General features: G+C 40.2%; 1 protein-coding gene and 1 long non-coding RNA gene across 2 annotated transcripts in view; one reads left to right on the top strand and one right to left on the bottom strand.

The window, feature by feature from the left end:
- Positions 1–10645: 10645 nt before the first annotated feature.
- LOC112555057 lies at positions 10646–16411 on the top strand. The gene is made up of 2 exons (XR_003097396.1): positions 10646–10857; positions 11303–16411. It is a non-coding gene; the product is annotated as an uncharacterized LOC112555057 (long non-coding RNA).
- Positions 12916–19894, bottom strand: part of LOC112555056 — a 54190-nt gene continuing 47211 nt past the window's right edge. The window contains exon 4 of the mRNA XM_025223212.1: positions 12916–19548. Within this exon, the coding sequence (XP_025078997.1) occupies positions 19271–19548 (278 nt within the window). The 3' untranslated portion in view covers positions 12916–19270. The remainder of the gene's footprint in view (positions 19549–19894) is intronic.

Below are 19894 nucleotides of genomic sequence, written 5' to 3'. Positions count from 1 at the left end.
TCCATTTTTCTCTAGCTTAGGGACAGATACTACTCGCAATTTTCTTCTCTTTTCTTTTGTTAACATTAAACTTCTTGGTTCCGCCATAATCGCGACATAAAGCAGAAATGTCTAACGGTCTGTGGTCATGCCTAACCACTCGGAATTGTCCAACCTCGACGAAAGATTACGAAATCCGCCGACGGATTATCAGAGAAATTCGAGGACTTGTGAGTTGTGATCTGCTGTGTTTCAGTGTTGTGATCCTCTCAGTGTTTCCGATCCAGTAATTCTTTCCTACACAATCGTCTGTTCTATGAGGCAATGGAGTCTTAATCCGGCTTGTGATTGTTTGTTGTTAATCTCTTCTGATTATTACTTTGAACTTACTCTGTGTACTTACTTCTAGAGCAACCTGTCTGTACCGGAACCATCACGGACAAAACCGAATTATTTTAGAGTTTTTTTTTAAATTTTAAAAGTTTGGTGATCATAGACCAGTGAAGAGAAGTGGTTCATTGTGTTGTTAAAATGGAATATGTCGTTCATCTTTAATTTCCCTGTTTAATCAGACATACCCGTATCTGCTGGACAACTGGGTGGCAGGGCAATGGGGTGGAGGAGGTTTCCACCCTGCTCTATTTTTAAGTGCAGTTTAAAGTTTGATAGTTTCCCTCTCACACGTCCACCCTCTGTCCCAAGTGTCTCACCCACATACCTACAGCTTGTCTAGCCACCTGCCAGGTCCCAAGACCACACTGTCGAACACACTTGCTATCTTGAACCTTATCAAGCACACGTGTTATCTATTGTTTGACACTGAAGCAGATATTATTAAGAGGCATGGTGTATCGGGGCTACAGTCACAAGGCAAGAATTTCACTTTCTTCATCTCTTGATGTTTACAGCGGAGTGAGAAATGAAACTTCAAAATTATTATAATTAAATATTATTATATTATTTTTATTAAATTATTACTACAGTATTCTCCTGAATAGCATCAGAGAGCTGAGTGTAGCTATGCAGGTTGTGACACACATGCCAGTGTAGCTATGGACAGGGTGAGTTGAAAAACAAGAATCTCGAGATTGATCCCACCATGTCTTGTCTGCTCACAACCGAGGCAGATGACTGTTCAAACATGAGATAAGATGGCTCGAAGCGAGGTTTTTAACAGACCATGTATTTGAAAGAAAGAAAGAAAAATTATGGAGTGTGTCTCACGAGAGGTTACCCTACACCTGCAAAGGAATCAACACTGATGTCTAAAAACAAACAAACAAACAAACAAAAACTTGTATTCTCGGATTAGTATGGTGAAGTTTCCTCAAATCCCGCTTACCCTCGATGGCCGCCACTTAACAATTATCAGTCTAACACCTGTACTCGTAGAGAGTACTACACTCACTGTTTTATATTGAAATTAATTTAAAATGTTATAAAAGTGGGTATCTTTCCTTGCACCCACACAGGAGCCACACACCCCTTTCCACACACATGCAAACACATGTGCAGTCTCACTCACATACACTTACACTATCCATGCTTATTATTTCCATCACTGAATGTATGCATAAATATACCCAAACACACATGCAAACACACATACAAACATGTAGGACGCGTCCATGCGTGCTTGCACTACACTCTCACTGTTCACACAGACACTGAACAGTATTTTGAGCCACCATCGAGCTCACTCTGGTTTAGCTAACAAACTATTTCTTAGAGACATGTTCTGTACCTAACCCCCACAGGGAATGCGACAAACTAGTCCAATGGCTGGGTGTCAATCGTCAGGCATGTGACAGATTGTGGCGACAGGTCACACCCGACAGTTCTGCCACCTGCACGCACCACCCGGGATTTTATGTTTCGGGTGGCGTTGCCGTACCAGACGGTGATTGAGTAAGTCAGTCCACTCTTATCTCTGCCAGGTACAAATGGACCTGAAAATCCCTCTCAATGCCAAACTTTTTTCAGGTAGCTCAGAAAACAAAGTCATTGGAGTTACATTGGTGTCCCAGCTGAGGTCGTTAAAGAAGGCGTTTCCATAAACCCAAAATAGTCTGAACTATGACCTCACAGTTAATAACCAGAGGCTGCACGTCCTCTTTTCCTGCCGGTCAACTTTCATGTCATGTCATTCGAGTGCCATCTTTGCATGTGGTAAGGAAGATGTCATAGAAGTTTTGCATAGAGCAGCATAGTTATCTAAGCCTGTTGCCAATATGGCAAAAACCCAAACCGGATGCCATCGAGCAAGTCACAGGGAACAAAACCTTTATTGTTTGCGTTAGTGGGCGACAGTCTGAAGCCTTTTCCGATGGCTCGATGGTCGCGGAAAACCACCGCCAAGGCGCTGCAGACGAAAAGCCACTTAAAGGTCAAGTGGGGTACATTTTGTTTGTAATGAAGGTTTAAAGGTTACAATACACGATACTATTTCCCAAGATCTGGATACATTTTCAGTCCTTGAGATAATATAAAAATCGCATGAACAGAGATCAAACTCCGGACATCAGAGAGATGTGGTCCCATGGCCTTTCACGGAGCTCACCCATTGGCTAAGTCCTTTGCATGGTATCCATAGACAATACTGACCCCTGGTTGTTGACCTTTTTCCGTGAGTTGTGTTGTTTGTAGGCATGTAGCGCAAAACCTAAACAGAGGGAGGTATTCATCATTTCCTCTCAGAAATATTTTCCATTCAACAATATACGGTCTTTAGAAAAATAATTTGCATCACACCAGACCTTTAATACTGTCTGTCTTTACTAGCCGTGACATTGATAGGCCCAGACCTTGAATATGCCAGTGGAATAATGAGCCAACTGTACTCGACATGGCTCAGGGACAGCTTGCGACAGCTTGCCTACATTCGATCTTGCTGTAAACAAAATGCATGCCTGTAATGATTATTTCCAAGTTGAGGGACGAGAGTAAATAAAAAAAAAGAGAAGATGATGGGAAAAAGTCAAAAATGGAGACAAAGACGACGAAGACGATGAAGACAAAATGACCACCTCCCCCATGTTCCCCCTGCCTGAACCCTCTTGACCCTCCAGCTAAGCAAACTGTACCCTGGGATAGACAGGTGGCACAGACAAAGAAATAGGTATCTTTCTCACCTACATACACACAAACAATGTCAGCATGCATAGCAAACAACCTCAGACTCGTTCCGCTCAGCTGTTTTGTCGACTCCGGCGAGAAGGATCAGAAAGGAGGTGGGATCTTGATTCCACCTTCGAGCATTCAAGGTAAACACCAAGGTAAAACACGAAACCTGTCTGAATGTCCCGCTAGGTGCCGCTGGGAACTAGCGAACCGTCCCCGTGTCAAGGGAACCGAGAAGTAAGCCAGTCACGTGGCCTTTGAGTCTCACCGTGAGAATTTTGTCAACGTGTACTCAGTCCATGGGTGAGCCTTCTCAGACGAGAGAAACGAGGAAAAAAAGTACGTGACATGACATTGTGCTACCTGGTGCTTGGTCACGTGATCGTCAACAAGTTGGTCGAGTTCAGGGAAAAGTGGGTGCATGCACACTTGCTGAGAAATATGAAAGGTGTGACATTAAACAAAGAACGGTTAGAAACTTTTCTTGCTGTACTGTCCATTTAATTTTTATACAGATTCTCGATTTCATTTCATAATAAATTGTCGATTTAGTTATATTAATATTCGTGACAACTGTTCTGCTCTGTGAAAAATTATCTAAGCATGCATCATTAAGCTTGTGTCCTAAATTACATTATCTCCTACCTTACTTGACCTGAGCCATCATTATTTAATAATGAGATTAATACTATTTTAACAGTGCAGCAGCCTCATAGTACTGTTGGTATGAGGGAAGTGGTGACCATGAAGTCTAAATATAGCAACAATGAAGTGTGAAAACAGAAAGTACATATGTACAGGGTGTACAGGTGTAGACGAGGTCCACATGACCACTATCAGACATTCACATATCAGGTTGTCTTGTCAGTCATTGCGACATTACTGAACTCAATTCTCTCGACAATAGAAAGACCTATCGTCAGATGATACAGTGTGAGTATTAGTCAATACCTGTAGAAATCGCTGACTTTAAAAATCACGTGATAGATACACAGCACTTCACCGACTTTCTCAAGCGCTCAGAAATATTTTTAAAATTAAATTTAATTAATTATTTGTATATACAAACTTTTATAAATGTACATGTATATTTATGACAGATTTTTTTTCTGAGAATAAGTGGGTATTTATTCAGCACCTTACCGTATAATCTATTGTTGCTTTTGTCCAGGATGTGACTGTTGTCCTGTTTGTGTGTTATTGTGATTTGTGTGAAGTGCACCGAGCTCGCCTTGCCTGAGGGCGCTTGCATTGTTGTTGTTTAGAGAAAGAGAGCATTGTTTGTATTGTTTGTTAGAACAGGACTAGACAAGTTGTGCTCACAAAGCTCAGCTGCCGAGGAGACAGAAGGAAAAGACACACGGATATGATATAAGATACCATCGAGAGGAGCGAGAGAGTGTGGCTGCGCTCCGAGTAGCGACCTTTGACCTAGACATCCAAGTCAGATGCCGCGTTCAAATGATGCAGCAGGAAACATCCTTCATCCTATCGTCTCGGTTTCCTCGATATTTAACTCACTGCTCCATGTACACAGCGTGTCTAATTATCAGGTTAATTAATAGTGTGTCTGATTGCACCGTCTTCATTTCAGGACTGTGTGTATGAGTGGTGAGCTCCGTATGTATAAATAAAACAAACCCCAATGTCCAAATCGACAAATTATATGCAGTAAAGAAGGAAGAAAGAACAAAGGAAAAATGAAAGAATAAAGGGGTCAAAAGGGAATAAGGAAACGACAGAAATAGAGAAAGAAAAAAAAAATGAAAGAAAAAAGTCAAACCCCATGGAGAAGACCATGTCATCTAATCACAGTTTGTCAGATGAGCTGCTGACACCTTTAGCTACAGTGGCACAAATATTCACTTATCAAACGAAGAAGCCTTTCCCCACCATGACACCAATGATATTCTGATTTGATCCGAGTTTCGCATCAATGCCCTTTGCCCTTTCACCTATTTCCATGTACCAATGTTTTGACTGATAGACAGAAAACTCCTACCGGAAACTGGAACTTACGGGTAGCAAACCTCCGTGTATGTTGACTGTTGCTGTTTTTAGTCAGATAAGTATTTGTAACTATGCCTGAAGCAGACGGAAGACGAGCTGGTGGACTGATGGACTGATGTCTGTAAGCCGAGACTCACTCTTGGCCTTTTGCGAAGTGACCCGCTGTTAGTCTCGGCGAGCCGTAACAAAGAATGGGAATAAACCGGAAGCTATGTCGTCTAATGCCTCGTTTTAGTAGTTAACTGGGGGGAAAAATCGTCTGCCAGCAGTCCAGGGATATACGTTCGTGGGTGGACAGAAAGAGTGATTTGCAGCGCTCTGAGTGAATGTTGTGAATGTCAAAACTGTGAACAATGCAGTTCAGTAGAACTGGTGACCTTCTGTCTCACAATCTCTTTCTCCTTATGCCTGTATGCTCTCTCCCTCTCTCAGTGTGTGTCTGTCAGTGGGTGGGTGTGGTGTTATATTCAAATACGTGCTTGGGTGTGTGTAGGTTCATTTCAAAGTAAGAACATTTCCGAGAAACCATATGCTTCTTTTTAGTTTCTTGCCCCAGAAAATTGAGCCACTTTCCGTGTATGTGGTGCAAGGCGACGTGTCAGGCCAAAGGTCAGGAGGTCAGTGGGCGGGGCTACACTGCAAGGTTACGTGAGGAGGGTTGGCCGTGGGTGGAATAATTGAGTATACCGTCTGGCAAAGTGTATGCAAACTTGTATTCGCTCACAGTTGGCAAGCCGTGCGTGATAAGCAGCACAGTTCGTTGTGGGATGAGTGCTTGCGAAGAACATAATGGATGTACGGTGTGCACACACACAGAGAATAAGTCGGAGATGGACAAACACATAGAAGAGGAGTCAGAGGGATTACTTTGATTTCGCCACGGAATTAGCCTTCAAATCTGTTTGTTTGTTTGACACACACACACATGCGTGCGTGATATATATATATACACACACAAGAGTAGATAGAACAACCACTAGACCGTTTTGTGTGTGTGTGATCGCCAAATAAAAATATTCCGGAGAAGTTACTACCCATCTGCCTCACATGGAAGGTATATGATCAGATCAGTTGGCATGCGATATCCTCCTCAAAACTAGGCACCCTTGTACCTGAAGACAAAATATGCAAGCCCAGACATCAGAAAAAACTCTTACACTTACTGTTTGTGATGCAAACATTTGCTGTATCTTCATCACAAACGACGATGGCTCTGACGTTGTTGTTGTTCCTGAAGTCTGTAGACGATCTTACATTGTAAACACAATGGACACTGACGATCAAACTGCGCATTTCTCACCACTGTTGTCTAAAATGTTCCGTGATTAAGTGAAGTACAAGAACTATAGTCGCACACAGGTTGTTAATCAAGTTCCTCATCAGCATTGAAGCTCACATTTTTTCTCGTCTTGTGGAACATTGAAATCCGACCCTCGACTTCCATTTCAAATTTGATAACGCCAAGCTCAGAAAGAAGCGAGGAAATGACTAGATGACATATTAAAAGGTTGTGAAGTGTTGATCTCTTTGTGACTGACTGCAGCTTCAGTGTTTTATCCTGCAGGATAACAAAAGAATGGAGACGTTCATGTGTCGATTCTTTTTTTCCTCTTAGTACCTTACACTGTTGTTGACATTTCCAGACATCTTAGACGACAAAACTTCTACTTTAAACGTAGCTGTTATATAGTTCAGTTTTTTGCTTTTTATATGTTATTTTAATTGTTATTTTTTTTAAAAAATTTTATTTTATTTTTTACTATAGCAGAAGGATGAGATCTCGGAGATCATAAAAGGGACGTAACTTGTACGGCACTAAAAACTGTCACTAGCTGATTATTTCCCTGGAAGCAGAAACCGAAACTGTTTGTCGGGGATGGCGTGCTAAGGTTAAAAACTATGGTCGTTCTTTTATTTTCATGTATCAGAGAGAGAGAGAGAATCGGTGAAAGATGATGCGGGGAGTATATGTGGATGCTTATGTGTAAGTTCGTGAGCCAGTGTTTATCTTCATCACAAAAGACGATGGCTCTGACGTTGTTGTTGTTCCTGAAGTCTGTAGACGATCTTACATTGTAAACACAATGGACATTGCAAATTTCTCACCACTGTTGTCTAAAATGTTCCGTGACTAAATGAAGTACAAGAACTATAGTCGCACGCAGGTTGTTAATCAAGTTCCTGATCAGCATTGAAGCTCACATTTTTTCTTGTCTTGTGGACCCTCGAATTCCATTTCAAATTTGATAACGCCAAGCTCAGAAAGAAGCAAGGAAATGACTAGATGACATATTAAAAGGTTGTGAAGTGCTGATCTCTTTGTGAATGACTGCAGCTTGAGTGTTATCCTGCAGGATAACAAAAGAATGGAGACATTCAAATTTGTCTATTTTTTTCCCCCTCTCAGTATCTTACAATGTGGTTGACATGTTCAGAGAAAACTTCTGCTTTATACATAACTGTTATATAGTCTTCTTCGTTTGTTATCGGGTATTTTCATTAGTAATTTATATTTCTTATTTTTAAAATTTTAACCGTAGCAGAAGGATGAGATCTCGGTGAAGTCATTAAAAACCAAGGGACGTAACTTGTACGGCACTAAAAACTGTCATTAGCTGATTATTTCCCTTGAAAAAGAAATCGAAACTCTGTCGGGGAGGGCGTGCTAAGGAAACTGTGGTCGTTCTTTTGTTTTCATGTCAGAGAGAGAATCGGTGAGAGATGATCCGGGATGTGTCTGCATGCTTATGTGCCAGTTCGTGAGCCAGTGTTTATAATTTAATTTAATATTATATATAGAGCGCTTTATTCCACCATCAAAAGTTACTTCAAAGTGCTTAAAGAAAAAAAATAAATACACAAAAAGAATAATACATACACAGACGCACACAACAGAACATGTATACATTATGCCAAAGAATGCCATATATGGCAGGATAAAAGATGTGTACAGGTAGTCCTCGGGTTACGACGGTCTCGAGTTACGTCGTTTCGTGGTTACGACGCTCATTCCGACTTACGAGGTTTAGCGAAAGTAGACTCATCTGATAACAGTTCATCAAAGAAAAGGAAGGCCATCACCATGGAGATGAAAGTGGATATCTGAGGCAATCTGAGAAGGGGCAAACAGCAACAGAAATTAGCAGGTCATTAGGACTTAGTCGTTCGACTGTCGCTACGATTATCAAGGATAAAGATCGCATCCTTGAACACGTGACAGGATCTGCTCCTATGAAAGCGACAGTGATAACAAAGCGTAGTGTACTGCACAATATTTTACTGTACTTATGTTTATTGATAATTATGTAGGGTACTGTGTTAGGATAGGTGTTTGGATAGGCTAAGTGTTTGCAGTACTGTACTGTTATTATGGTACAGTACTGTATGAACGTATGATCCAACTTACGTCGAAATTCGGTTTACGACGCCGCGTTAAGAACGGATCCCCGTCGTAAGTCGAGGACTACCTGTAGTTCGTATTTGCTCCCATGTAGGTATGACTTATATCTCATCATTCCTCTCACACATCTAGGCTTATTCTTCACGCTCGGTTGCACCACAGCAACTGCCCCACCCTCCACACACACACATCCGAATATACACGCGCCATTGCCTGTTTTATAGCAATATCCTTGTCTGTCATCACCTGAAAAATTCTGTTTCACCTGGACGGATCACAAAGTAAAATTCGGGCCAGTGAAGAAAAACTAAAGGGTCTCTAAGTTTGACATCGGTGTCACAATGACATCACCCTCAACTGTATTAATAATCCTCGTCTGAAGCTTTCGAACTTTTGTCTCTGGATGTGGAGCCTGTTCACGGGGCTTGCCATTGAGGATTTTATCCAAATGCTTCAGCTTCTTTTTCTTTGAGATCCTATATCATAGCTATACCATCTATTCTATGGGCATAAAACAAATGCGCACACCTATGAATATATGATGTAGTATACTTTTAAAATAAATGATAATATTATAATTATACTACAAATGTGAATAGCACAAATGCTGCTGAATACAATGACATAAAACTTTCGTAGTAAAAGTGAATATTATTATCATAAAAGTCAATCGCATGAAGACTCAATATTATGACACCTAATTTGCACAAGAAAAGCGTAATATTATTATCATATCATAGAAGGGAATAGACTAAATAAAACTGAATATTTTAGCATCTAATTTTTACGGTGAAAGTGGAGCTCAGTGAGCAATAAAGTGTGTTTGCTTGTTTACAGGGATGAGCGAGCGACAACTCAGACAAAACTTTGACAGATGTTCACATGTAGCTTGTACAGCTTATGATGTGTATTCAAATGAACAGCTATAGAGCTGAACAGTACAGCTTATATTATTACAAATGATAAAACTTCCCTGTTTGCACTCAGTAGCAATGAATGTTTACGGTTTTCCATCTTCTGATTCTGCTTCATCGGGTCAAGGTGAGAGTCAAAGGTCGTGGCCCCTGCTTGTCGTGTCTCGCTGTCTTTATTATTATTATTCTTACTGTCTCGTGAATAAAATTTGTGGTTGGATGGTAGAAGGACATTTTGGTTCGAATCTCTTCAAATCTGTTAAAATCTGAGAGCTGTGCGCCTTGGCCAGAGAGCACAAGCACGTGTGTGTCAGACCGTAACAGTCCTGGAGTAGTAATTACCTGTCTCAACACCACCTGAGCGAAACAGGATCTCAATGTGCAGTTATTAAAAAAAATCAACCTACGATTATACTATTGAAATTGGTGCATTCAATAATGGAATAAATTTACTACAGAATTGCGCACCTTCATATTTATTTTTGACCCGACATGGGTATTGAGTTTACTTTTTCAAGATATTTTAGTCATTGGAGTTGAAGGTGTTAAAAACAGCGGACATTTAAATCAAAACCATAATTTCATGATAGGTAATATATTCTTCAGTTTTATTTTGATTTCATATTTGCTGTATATTTGCCTTATTCTTCATCTCTTTCTTTCGTCTTTGTTCTTTTTCTGGCTGTGTCTAAAGCTTTCATCGTAAACATTAGTCCTTTATATCATTACAATCATCATCATGTTATCGCTTTCTCCTACTCTCTCGTATGCACACACAGATGCATGCATGCGCGGGCGAGCACACACACACAAACATTTACGCAGTACGTAAAGGTAGGCTCATTTAAAAACCCTCCTGACAGGTAGACAGGTAGACATGTCTGCTTGAATTTATGATCAAAGACGCCAGGGACGAGATTTTACACGGTCCATAAGTTTCAAGAGATAGACATGCGACAGAAACACAGCAATTATCACATAGCTGAGTGGACAGACACACAAACATACAAACACACACATAGCTTTGTTTTCTCCTCAGATTTCCAATCTGGCAGACAGAAAAACTCACTGAACGAAATAACTTGGCACCTGATAGGAGGATTACAGGTGAAGCGATGGGAAGGTACACTTCGCTCTCCTCCTTCTTCTTAAACATGTTTTGTAGACTAAGTCTTCCTCTCACACCTCATCGCATGACGATGCGAGCTGCTCGATGACCTGTCGTGATGGAGTCTGTGTGCGGGGTGGTGTGTGTGTTGGGGGGAGGATACGCTCAGGCGCATGCGTGTGTACAGCCATGAAGGTTGCCACGTCCTCCATCACATCCTGTTAGCCTGACTTTAATGTTCACCTGACACAACTAACGGGCAGGTGAGACACACGCCGCTGATTCTGTCGTCGTAAAGATCGTCTCCTCCTGCTGTCTGTTTCCAGGTTTGTCAAAATGCATGCGTTTGTGAAGATGTGCACGAATGTCAACTATTGAACATTTGTCAATCATAGTGCGTTTGTCACAATCATTTATAACTGTCACAGTCCTTTACTTTTGTCACAATATTTACTTTTCTCAGGTGTCTGTGCGCTCGTGCGATTGTCAGTGAAAGATTTTCTATCTCTGTACACGTGCTTACAATGTATAACAAACATTCCTCTGTTATTTTTCCATATGTCGTCTTTCCATCTGGTGTTTTGCATCTTTCTATCAGTTTAAGTTGACTGGTGCTCCCAACAAGCTTATATACATGTGTAATGTTGAGAGCACACCTATGCACACATATATAGATATACATACACGTACACACACCTCTGTGAGAAGTCATCCAATTTATTTGTATACAGAGAGTGCAAGAGGAATTGAATGCCTCGTAATGGTGTGCAGATACCTACCTTTCAAAGTGATCACCTGGAAAGAAAAAGGCTCAGCATGTGGCGGAGACACAGAACACCCGCCAAAACGTTGAGCATGTTGTCGGTCGTCGTCTGCCTTGTCATCGCCACACACTTCTTCCTACCCGACCCTTACGTGCATGACCTACGACCCAGAAAAGACAACACGACAGGGTCAAGGTCTTGTTCTCGACATCCCACTATCATCATCTTGGATACAGGGGAACCTTTCGAGGCTCACTTTTCAAGAAAGTACTCCACTGAAGGCTGCTAGATAAAAGATGTCATCACACCAACACAGACAAAACAAATGAAGAAACACCAATGAGAAATTCATGTTAGTACATGTTGGTGTTGTGCTAAAGTTTCACCGAAATTTATGCAAGATTCTGACCGACTTGTTGTTTGTTCTTGATCTTCGACTTTTCAAAGGATGTCGGAGACCAGACATATTTATTTGTTTATTTACGCTGCAAAGAACCCACACATGTATCCATATCGGTATCCACTGTAGTAACCCCATCTCAAACCTCACCTGTACCCACTGCAATAAACCCAGAAATCAGAATCTCTTCCTCTACTACTGTCTTCCCCCTTTTCCGAACAGCGGCCTGTAATTTTGATGCTGTTCCTCCCTCTCCTCCCTGGTATCAAAATTTCCCCTTTCCTTCCTTCAATAATAAATGCTTTTACTGAGAATGCTATTTCGCATTAGCAATAGTGCCATCTCCCCAAGTGTTTCATTTATGCGCCGAACACTGTTCACTGCACATCTGCAGACTATCAGGGCCAAACATGCGTGAGAAATGACAGGGGAAGTAATAACGTTCAATTCAGGAATAGTTTTTCTACATTAATTACTTCCCTTGTAACTCCAAGCTGCTTGCTGCGAAGAACACGAATCCATAGTTGAAGATGAAGATTTCCGTAAACGCATTATAAAAAAAAAAAAAAATCCTGATCCACTAGCCCTGTCTCGGTATACAAGATGAAAGGAAAAAGGATGGAATGGAAATGTCCGCATGTAGAAAAGTGGAAACACGGACAGCAAATGGCCATATCTCTGCCTCGTGCTATTGCAAAACAAATTTGCAATTCATAAATGTCAAGCTCTCGAAACGAGCTTCTCGTTTTCAAATAAATGTCTGAATTATTAGATTAAGTCTGGGAGTATTAAATTTTATGCTGCACTCAAGAGCAAATAAAACAGTAAAAATTCAAATTTGCGTTAGTCGTTTTTATAGTTTGAATCACGTGACATGACCCTCCAAAAAAATTCACACAACATTCCACTTCATGGTTTTTTTCTTTCTTTCTTTTTCTTCTTCCGCTTTATGATGTTTTATCATGTAAATGGAGGTGGATAGGAACCTGCTGTGTGTTATCGTGAGGGTTGTAGGACAGAAAATGAAAAACGGAAAATCTACAGGGAAGCTGCCAACGTCCGGGCAGACGTCAGGTCGTGCAGATATGAAATGGAGATGCTGGGTTGGGGGAAGAGGGATGTATATAGTACACCACTAGCTAGGTAGGTAGAACTCAGAATATGTTAATACAGACCGCAACACAAACAACAACAAATATATAAAAAAAACGATTCAAAACTTCATCTTTACACAAAATTTAATGATTGTATAGTGTTTTGCAGTTCGCATACTTTACAAATACAACGCACATATTCATAAGAAAAAAAAAAGTTGATGAAAACTGACCAAACATCAATATGTTCCCACTATGTACCAATGACCACTCAGCTATACATAACATGCCATTCAACAGCATATACTGCTCGTATTCTGAGTAAACAGTGGCATTTCCTCACTGTCCCTCCCCCCGAAAACAAACAAACAAACAAACAAAAGAACCAGTGAATAATTTGATGATAACATTAATTTCGCTTTGTGAACAATGAAAGCAATGATGATCATGTTACAATTTGCCACTGGACCCACACATGTCTGCAGTAGACAACTCAAAATGCATTTTTGGTCATTTCCTACAAGACATGACAACTGCTCAGTTTATGTGCATGATAAACAAAATAATTCTCCACTTTATGCGCATGATAAACAACTTTAATTTACCTGCGCGATAAACGAAGCAATAGCTCTGTGATCGCTGTAACAAAAAGGATTAACAACATTAATAATAATTCTGTTAGATACTATCTCAACTGTCAACTCCGGCTACTCTGGCTACCACCTCAAACACCATCCTCTCCACAAGGTTCCCTCAACCAAACACACAGTGTCAAATATGTTTTGTGCACACATGCATGACAGTCATATAAAAATATTGCCATAGTCATATGTGGCCAGCCAAGAAGGTCCTGTCTAGAGATGTCAGCAAGAACACAAGCTGAGACCAGAGGAACCTTGTCAACTGGACACATAGTCCACTAACTGACACATTTTGGCACACTGTTGCATGGCGGTCATATAATAATCTGCCAAAGAATGTGGTTTAAGAACTCATTTGATGTGTCAACTTATTATAAACATAATAGTACACAGTCTACAGCAAGAAAGTGTCAACAAGTGAATACAGAAAAAGCTTATTGAAAAATAAAGAGAAGGAAACTGAGGTTAGTTGGCAAAGGTAACAGGAAGAGGGTTGTTGTGGATTTGTAAGTCATTTTAGTCATTGTTGTGTCTCTTTAATATCTTATTTTTAAATAAACAAAAGGTACTCTTGTGCGAATAGAGAAAAAAAACAAATTTCAAAATGTGAAGGTGGACATAATACTACAAAGTTATCAATATTTGTGTTATTACTATCATTGTGCATTAATTAGTACGAATGATATATTCCTGCAGTCGTTTATAAGTTTATCAGCCTTGTCCTAAACACTGATGTCAGAAGCAATGACTAGGCTTTGCTTCAAGGGGAGATAATGAAGAAGGGGAGACAAAGACTGGCAATAACTCGTCTCTGCCTTACGCCGTTGTAAGCGGTTCTGGGTCGTGCACACAATGTAAACCCAAAGAAAATTAGAGACATGACAATTTAGAAATTAGAGACAAGAAGCTAAGACTGAAGTGTGTGATAATGGTTATAGTTATATACTAATTAATGACTCTTCGCTAAACGTTCCCGTGGGGCAATCTAACAAAAAAAATGGCAGGTCAAAGTTCAATTATAATGTCTGGTTCATAAGACAAGAAAACATTATCTAAAATAAACAATGAAGATAAACGAGGAATGATAAACACACACTTCACCAGAGCAAAATAACAATAATAAATTACACAATGTCAGGTTAATTATAAAAACAGAACGAGGTAAGTGTGAAATGCCTTTGTCAGTTAATGGGACTGCGGAGAACTACACACCTACACACTATCTTTCCCCTCCCTCTCTCTCTCTCGTTCTCTCACACACACACACAGGTAGTTGTCCAATAGGTAAGTATCTGGGGAAGATAATGCTGAAAGAAACTGTGCAGATCAAAACTGACCCCCTACGGTTTGTTTTATGAAAAAAAACACTTAAAAAACAAGGCCACTGGTCCTACATGTTCCATCCCCCATGCAGCTGGTTCTTTCAAAATTCACGGTGTAGTGAGCGACGCTCATCTCTCTCGATGTGACGTCACACCACCTTATACCCTCGACACCAAAATCTTTTCTTGCCTCACGGAAAATGTAAAAAGTTCGACCACACATCTGAATGGCCCTTAAAATGCTGACGTCTGATTGGTCGGTCTGTTGCCCTGGAGAAGTGACGCGTGTGAACATGCCTCGTGCTAGTCGTGATTTTCAAAACAAAGGAAAATGCTATGCGATTGGCCAAAATGGACGTATCTTGAAAGATTTCGCTCAGAAACTGAGTGGTCAGCAGATAGGTCTTTGCATGAGAACCGGAACACCTGGAGCTGGGTGTCAGTGAAAGACACTCTGAGGTCGGCAAACGTCCCTCACGTAAAGCTGTTCCAGTCAGTGCCAAATACCACATAACAGAAAACAACAACACACACAAATTAAACAGATGAAAAAGGACTGCTGGACCCATGGGAGTGATTTAGCTTTATAAACTTTTGTACAGAATTTAAAGCATTCTTCAGTGCAAATAATGAAGATAATGAAAACGGGACCAATATTGTTATTTGATTTAGAAACCCATGTCTAGCAGAAATATGAATTTAAATAAAACAGCCTGAAAATAAAGGCGTGGAATAGTGACAACGACTGGGGAACAGTGATAAAGGAATGGAAATCGTGACACTACACTAATGTGTCAGATAGCTGGGATAGTCTAACATAAAGTTTAGCTTGACTAGGATCAACAAATACAATACCCCATCCCCTCACAAAAAATATATGAAAAACACCCGACATGATCTAGTGACATGAGTTGTCTGCTCACACTGTCCAGCCTGCTGCTGCCGTCAACACCAACATGAACAATACACAAAGTATAGCGTCTCAGTCTGGTCGTAACAGAAAATAAAATAAAATTTTGTAATAACAATGTGAGAGAAAGGCGAGGTCATCAATAGTAAATGGTGTTATTGCCATAAGAAAGCCTTTCCTACGTTTCTGAAACCATGTTAAAGAGTGGGGACTCGAGGACTAAGACTAAGGCAACTAAGGCTATATCACGGGAAGGCATTCAGCCTTAAAATCAGGCGTCAAAGGCAAAACAAACAAACAAAAAACAAAACAAAAACAAGAAACAAAATCTAAAACAAAAGCATGCCCGAGACGAGATCTGAACTCCGGACAACCAATCTTCACTGCATTAGCGACAAACACCAGCCGCTGCGCCACAGGACCACCTGGGACTCAAGGAGAGAATAGGAATCATGATTTTATAGTTTTCTTCCTCCTACTTACTAGGGATTCCGAGACTGGATTACAATTATAAAATATTTAATAGTAAAAAAAAAAAGGGAAACCAGGTATTGCAAATGTAAAATCTAACATAACAAACGAAAATAACAAAGTAAACACCGATCGCCGAAACATGTGTGACAAAGAACGAAAGCCCCTAGCTCTAACAGCTCTCATAAAAACAAAGGAATCCAACAGTATATTTCCACAAATAATCCTATCTTGGGATTAGTCCGACTTCTTACAAAATTATATTTCTTCATTTGTTTTTCAGCAATAAACACGTCTATAGCAATGGGCAGACTGAAAATAATAATAATCATCATTATCCTCAGAGTCTGGGACGGCAAGGGTAGAGCGAGAAAGGTCGGGGAGAGAGGGAAGAGGAAAGACAAGACAATGCAAGAAAAAAGATAAAAGCAAGTTAAAAACAAAACAAAACAAATATTGCTAGAAGAAAGAGAATAAAATTGTTTGAACAGTTGCTTGAAACAAACCCTAAAGATAGTAAATAAACTTCAATCAGATCCATTTCGAGAAAAAAGAAAAAAAAACTGATTAAACGAATAAAACTTCGTAGGGAGAAGGAGGAAAAACTGCGTGAAGGAGAGAACGGGAAATGAGAGAGAGAGGAAGATAAAAAGTGATATAAATATATGAGGGAGAAAAGAACAAATTGGCACAATACTCTGAAAGGAGTGACTTGACGGTCCAAGTGTGAGCAGGGCGACAACCAATAATGCTACTTTCCTGTCTGCCCTGCCTGTTGCCTAGGCAACGCCCAGTGCTGCCGCTTGTGTTACAGTGCGCTGTAAGGCGGAAGTGATCATTACCGTGCCTAAGTGATGTCATTTAGTTTCAGTGCTTTTTCCACTCTTCTGCTCCACATCCCCATCCCAAAAAATATTCCTTCCATCGTCAACGACAACGAACAATATGAAGATCACCAACAACCAAGTATAAAGCCCTGCTGGAATGTAAAGTGGTCATTAGGAAAGGTTTGGCCTCCGATTTTCAGCAGGATGTCATCGTTGTAGATGTTATGAGAAGGAGAGAAGAAAAAAAAAACAAAACAAAAACTTGTCTGCTTGTAAATAAAATTATTTTGCTGTTTCTTTGATGGATACACGAGAATACACTTTAAATATTAATTTATAACTTTCCCGCTGTGCTCGATCATCAATCCCGATGCTTAATCATGAAATGGAAAAAAGAAAAAAGAAAAAAAAATCCGGATATTGTAAGCAGCCCTAAACGCTTCGTGATAAAATGTTTTGTGTTTGTCCTCGAGAGTGAAAGACGATGCTGTTATCAACAATGTTTATTGTTTACTGCGGTCCCTGATCCCACACCTTGGAAATTATTCACACAGAACTATCCTCACCCTTACCTCTCTCTCTCTCACACACACATGGTCCAGGAACAATATTGCACGACCGAATCCATAACAGGTCGATCGCTACAAAAATCAGGACAGAGAAATATAGGTAAATAAAACAAAAATCATCTAGATACAGAAGATTGAATATTGCAAACATAATGTCGGCGCTACACATCTGTGTGCTAGCCTGTTCAAATAGTATCTCACCAACTTGAGAAAAAAAAAACAACAAAAAAGGACGGTCATGTGTATTGAACTGTCAGCATTAAGAAGTAAATAGTCTTCTGAAGAACAAAAAACAGGTTTTAACAGAAAGCTTTGAAAAAAAAAAAAAAATAAAAAAAAAAAATTGTACAATCATTCCTCTCCCACAAGAAAGGTACTCAATAACATGTGGACAGGTAACGCTGGTTAGAATTCCAAGCTCAAATGCTGATGATGTCGATAAAAATCTTTCAAAACAAATTTCGATGCGCAATGAAAGTAACGAAGAATGATGGCAGTTGACTGGTTCGCTATTTTAAGAGCTTTCTGTCTTTGCGCGCCACACACACACAAACAGGAGTTTTTGTGAAATGATGCATCACGTGGTCCCTCGGTACCGTTACATTTATCTTTGCGCGTCCACGTGTGTCGTTTGTGCGCACACACTGCTGTTCTTTGCGCAAACACACTTTTCTTGCTATTCAAGCCAATACCTTGTCCATGTCGACGCTTTTGTGTATAAAGCTCTTCTCAAATTTTATCTCACCCACGCGGTCGTGTCAAGAAAAACAAATCTTTGATATAAAAATATTGGGATGTCTTGGGATGACTGTCCCCTACCAGCTCTCCAGTGAAGAAGTTACAAATCCTTGACACTGCTGCAGTATCGCAACCCTAACCTCCACAGGAAGCATCTGTTATCTCCTGTCACAAAAACCTTCTTGTGTCTTTTCAAAAATTCCCCTGCAGCAGACAGGAAGAGAAAAACTGACAATTATTTTCTTTGTTTCGTTTCAAATAAAGCTATTTACACTACACTTTTTTAGAAAAAAAATTATCTGGTCCTTAGTAAAAGTAAGTTTTCTGGTCCTTGTACTTCAGAGGGAGATAATTGTGAAACTTGGCGTAGAATTCAATGGTTGAAACTTATTTTCTCCGCCGGGTACTTCCGTTTATTTTTGTGTGTGCAAGCCTGGTATACTCCACAACCTGAAACATCACTTCGTTTGCAGTTGTCTTCCCCTGAAAGCACACCGTGACCAACATCTATATACTCTACTCTAGCCAAGCGCTATGTGAAACAACAAAGACTACGTCTTCTAAATTATATTTTTTTTAAAAACCATGCTAGTAAATATCACTTGACGTAGTCGTTGAATCCTTGTTTTATCGTCCATGTCCTTGCAGTAAATCTGACTGTACATGCCAAGGTACTTATATCCATTCTTAACCGGGTAAACCGCTCAAGCAGCAACCATCCGAAATACTCCAGTCCCAGTCACACTTCAGACAATGTATCGGCAAACAGGTTTGAACTTGGCTGAAGACGTTGGACCAGTGTTTCAATGTCTCAAATGTTACCTCACCCAACCATTTTCCTTTCCGAGAGGTTCACATATAATTTTGCCAAACTTGGTCAAACGTTCGACAGATCCAAACTTTTAACATCAGCGAAACCCTCAGAAGCTGTTCGTTTTCCCTTTGTCCTCCTCCTCCTCCTCTTCCTATTGGTCTGGCGTGATTACGCCAAAATCACTTCCTGTCAGACCACGTCTGACTTGGCGGACTGTTTGGAAATGCTTCGGTCCAAAAACGGATGATGACTGTGGTTCTTGGCGTCGACGAACTCTTTCTCGTAGTCACTGCGGTCGTCTTCGAACTCCTCCTGCGCGTGGTTCCTCCAGCTGAGGTAGCCACCTGCCCCGAACAGGATGTACAGGCCGCCACCCGCCCCGTTGAGGTAGGGGGCCCACTTCAGCTCGTAGCGATCCTTGTCCAGCATCACACAGAAGATGATGACACCGACTGCTGCGGCGAAACCTGCACACAACCAACCGAGGAGGTGAAGGTTTGTTTTAATTTAGCTACAATTATAAAAGCAAATGGAGGTGAGTTGATATTTAGTTTTAATATATCCATAATTATAAATAAACAAATAATAGACGTGAAGAGGAGCTTTCTTTTAGTTTAGCTAACATTATAAAAATACTGGATGCGTAAGACATTTGTTTCTTCGGTAGCTATCCTCACAAAAATAATTAAATTAAATGAAATTTTCTCGTAAGTTCTAAGTGGATTGTGTTTTCATTAGAAATGTTATTATTAAAGACTTTTTTAACCACAGAAATACGTTATATAAGGTAAAGATTTTTTTCTTCATTGTGTA

Source organism: Pomacea canaliculata, linkage group LG14 (genome assembly GCF_003073045.1).
Source record: "Pomacea canaliculata isolate SZHN2017 linkage group LG14, ASM307304v1, whole genome shotgun sequence".
Lineage (NCBI taxonomy): Eukaryota > Metazoa > Mollusca > Gastropoda > Architaenioglossa > Ampullariidae > Pomacea > Pomacea canaliculata.
This window is presented reverse-complemented; position numbering and strand designations above follow the sequence as displayed.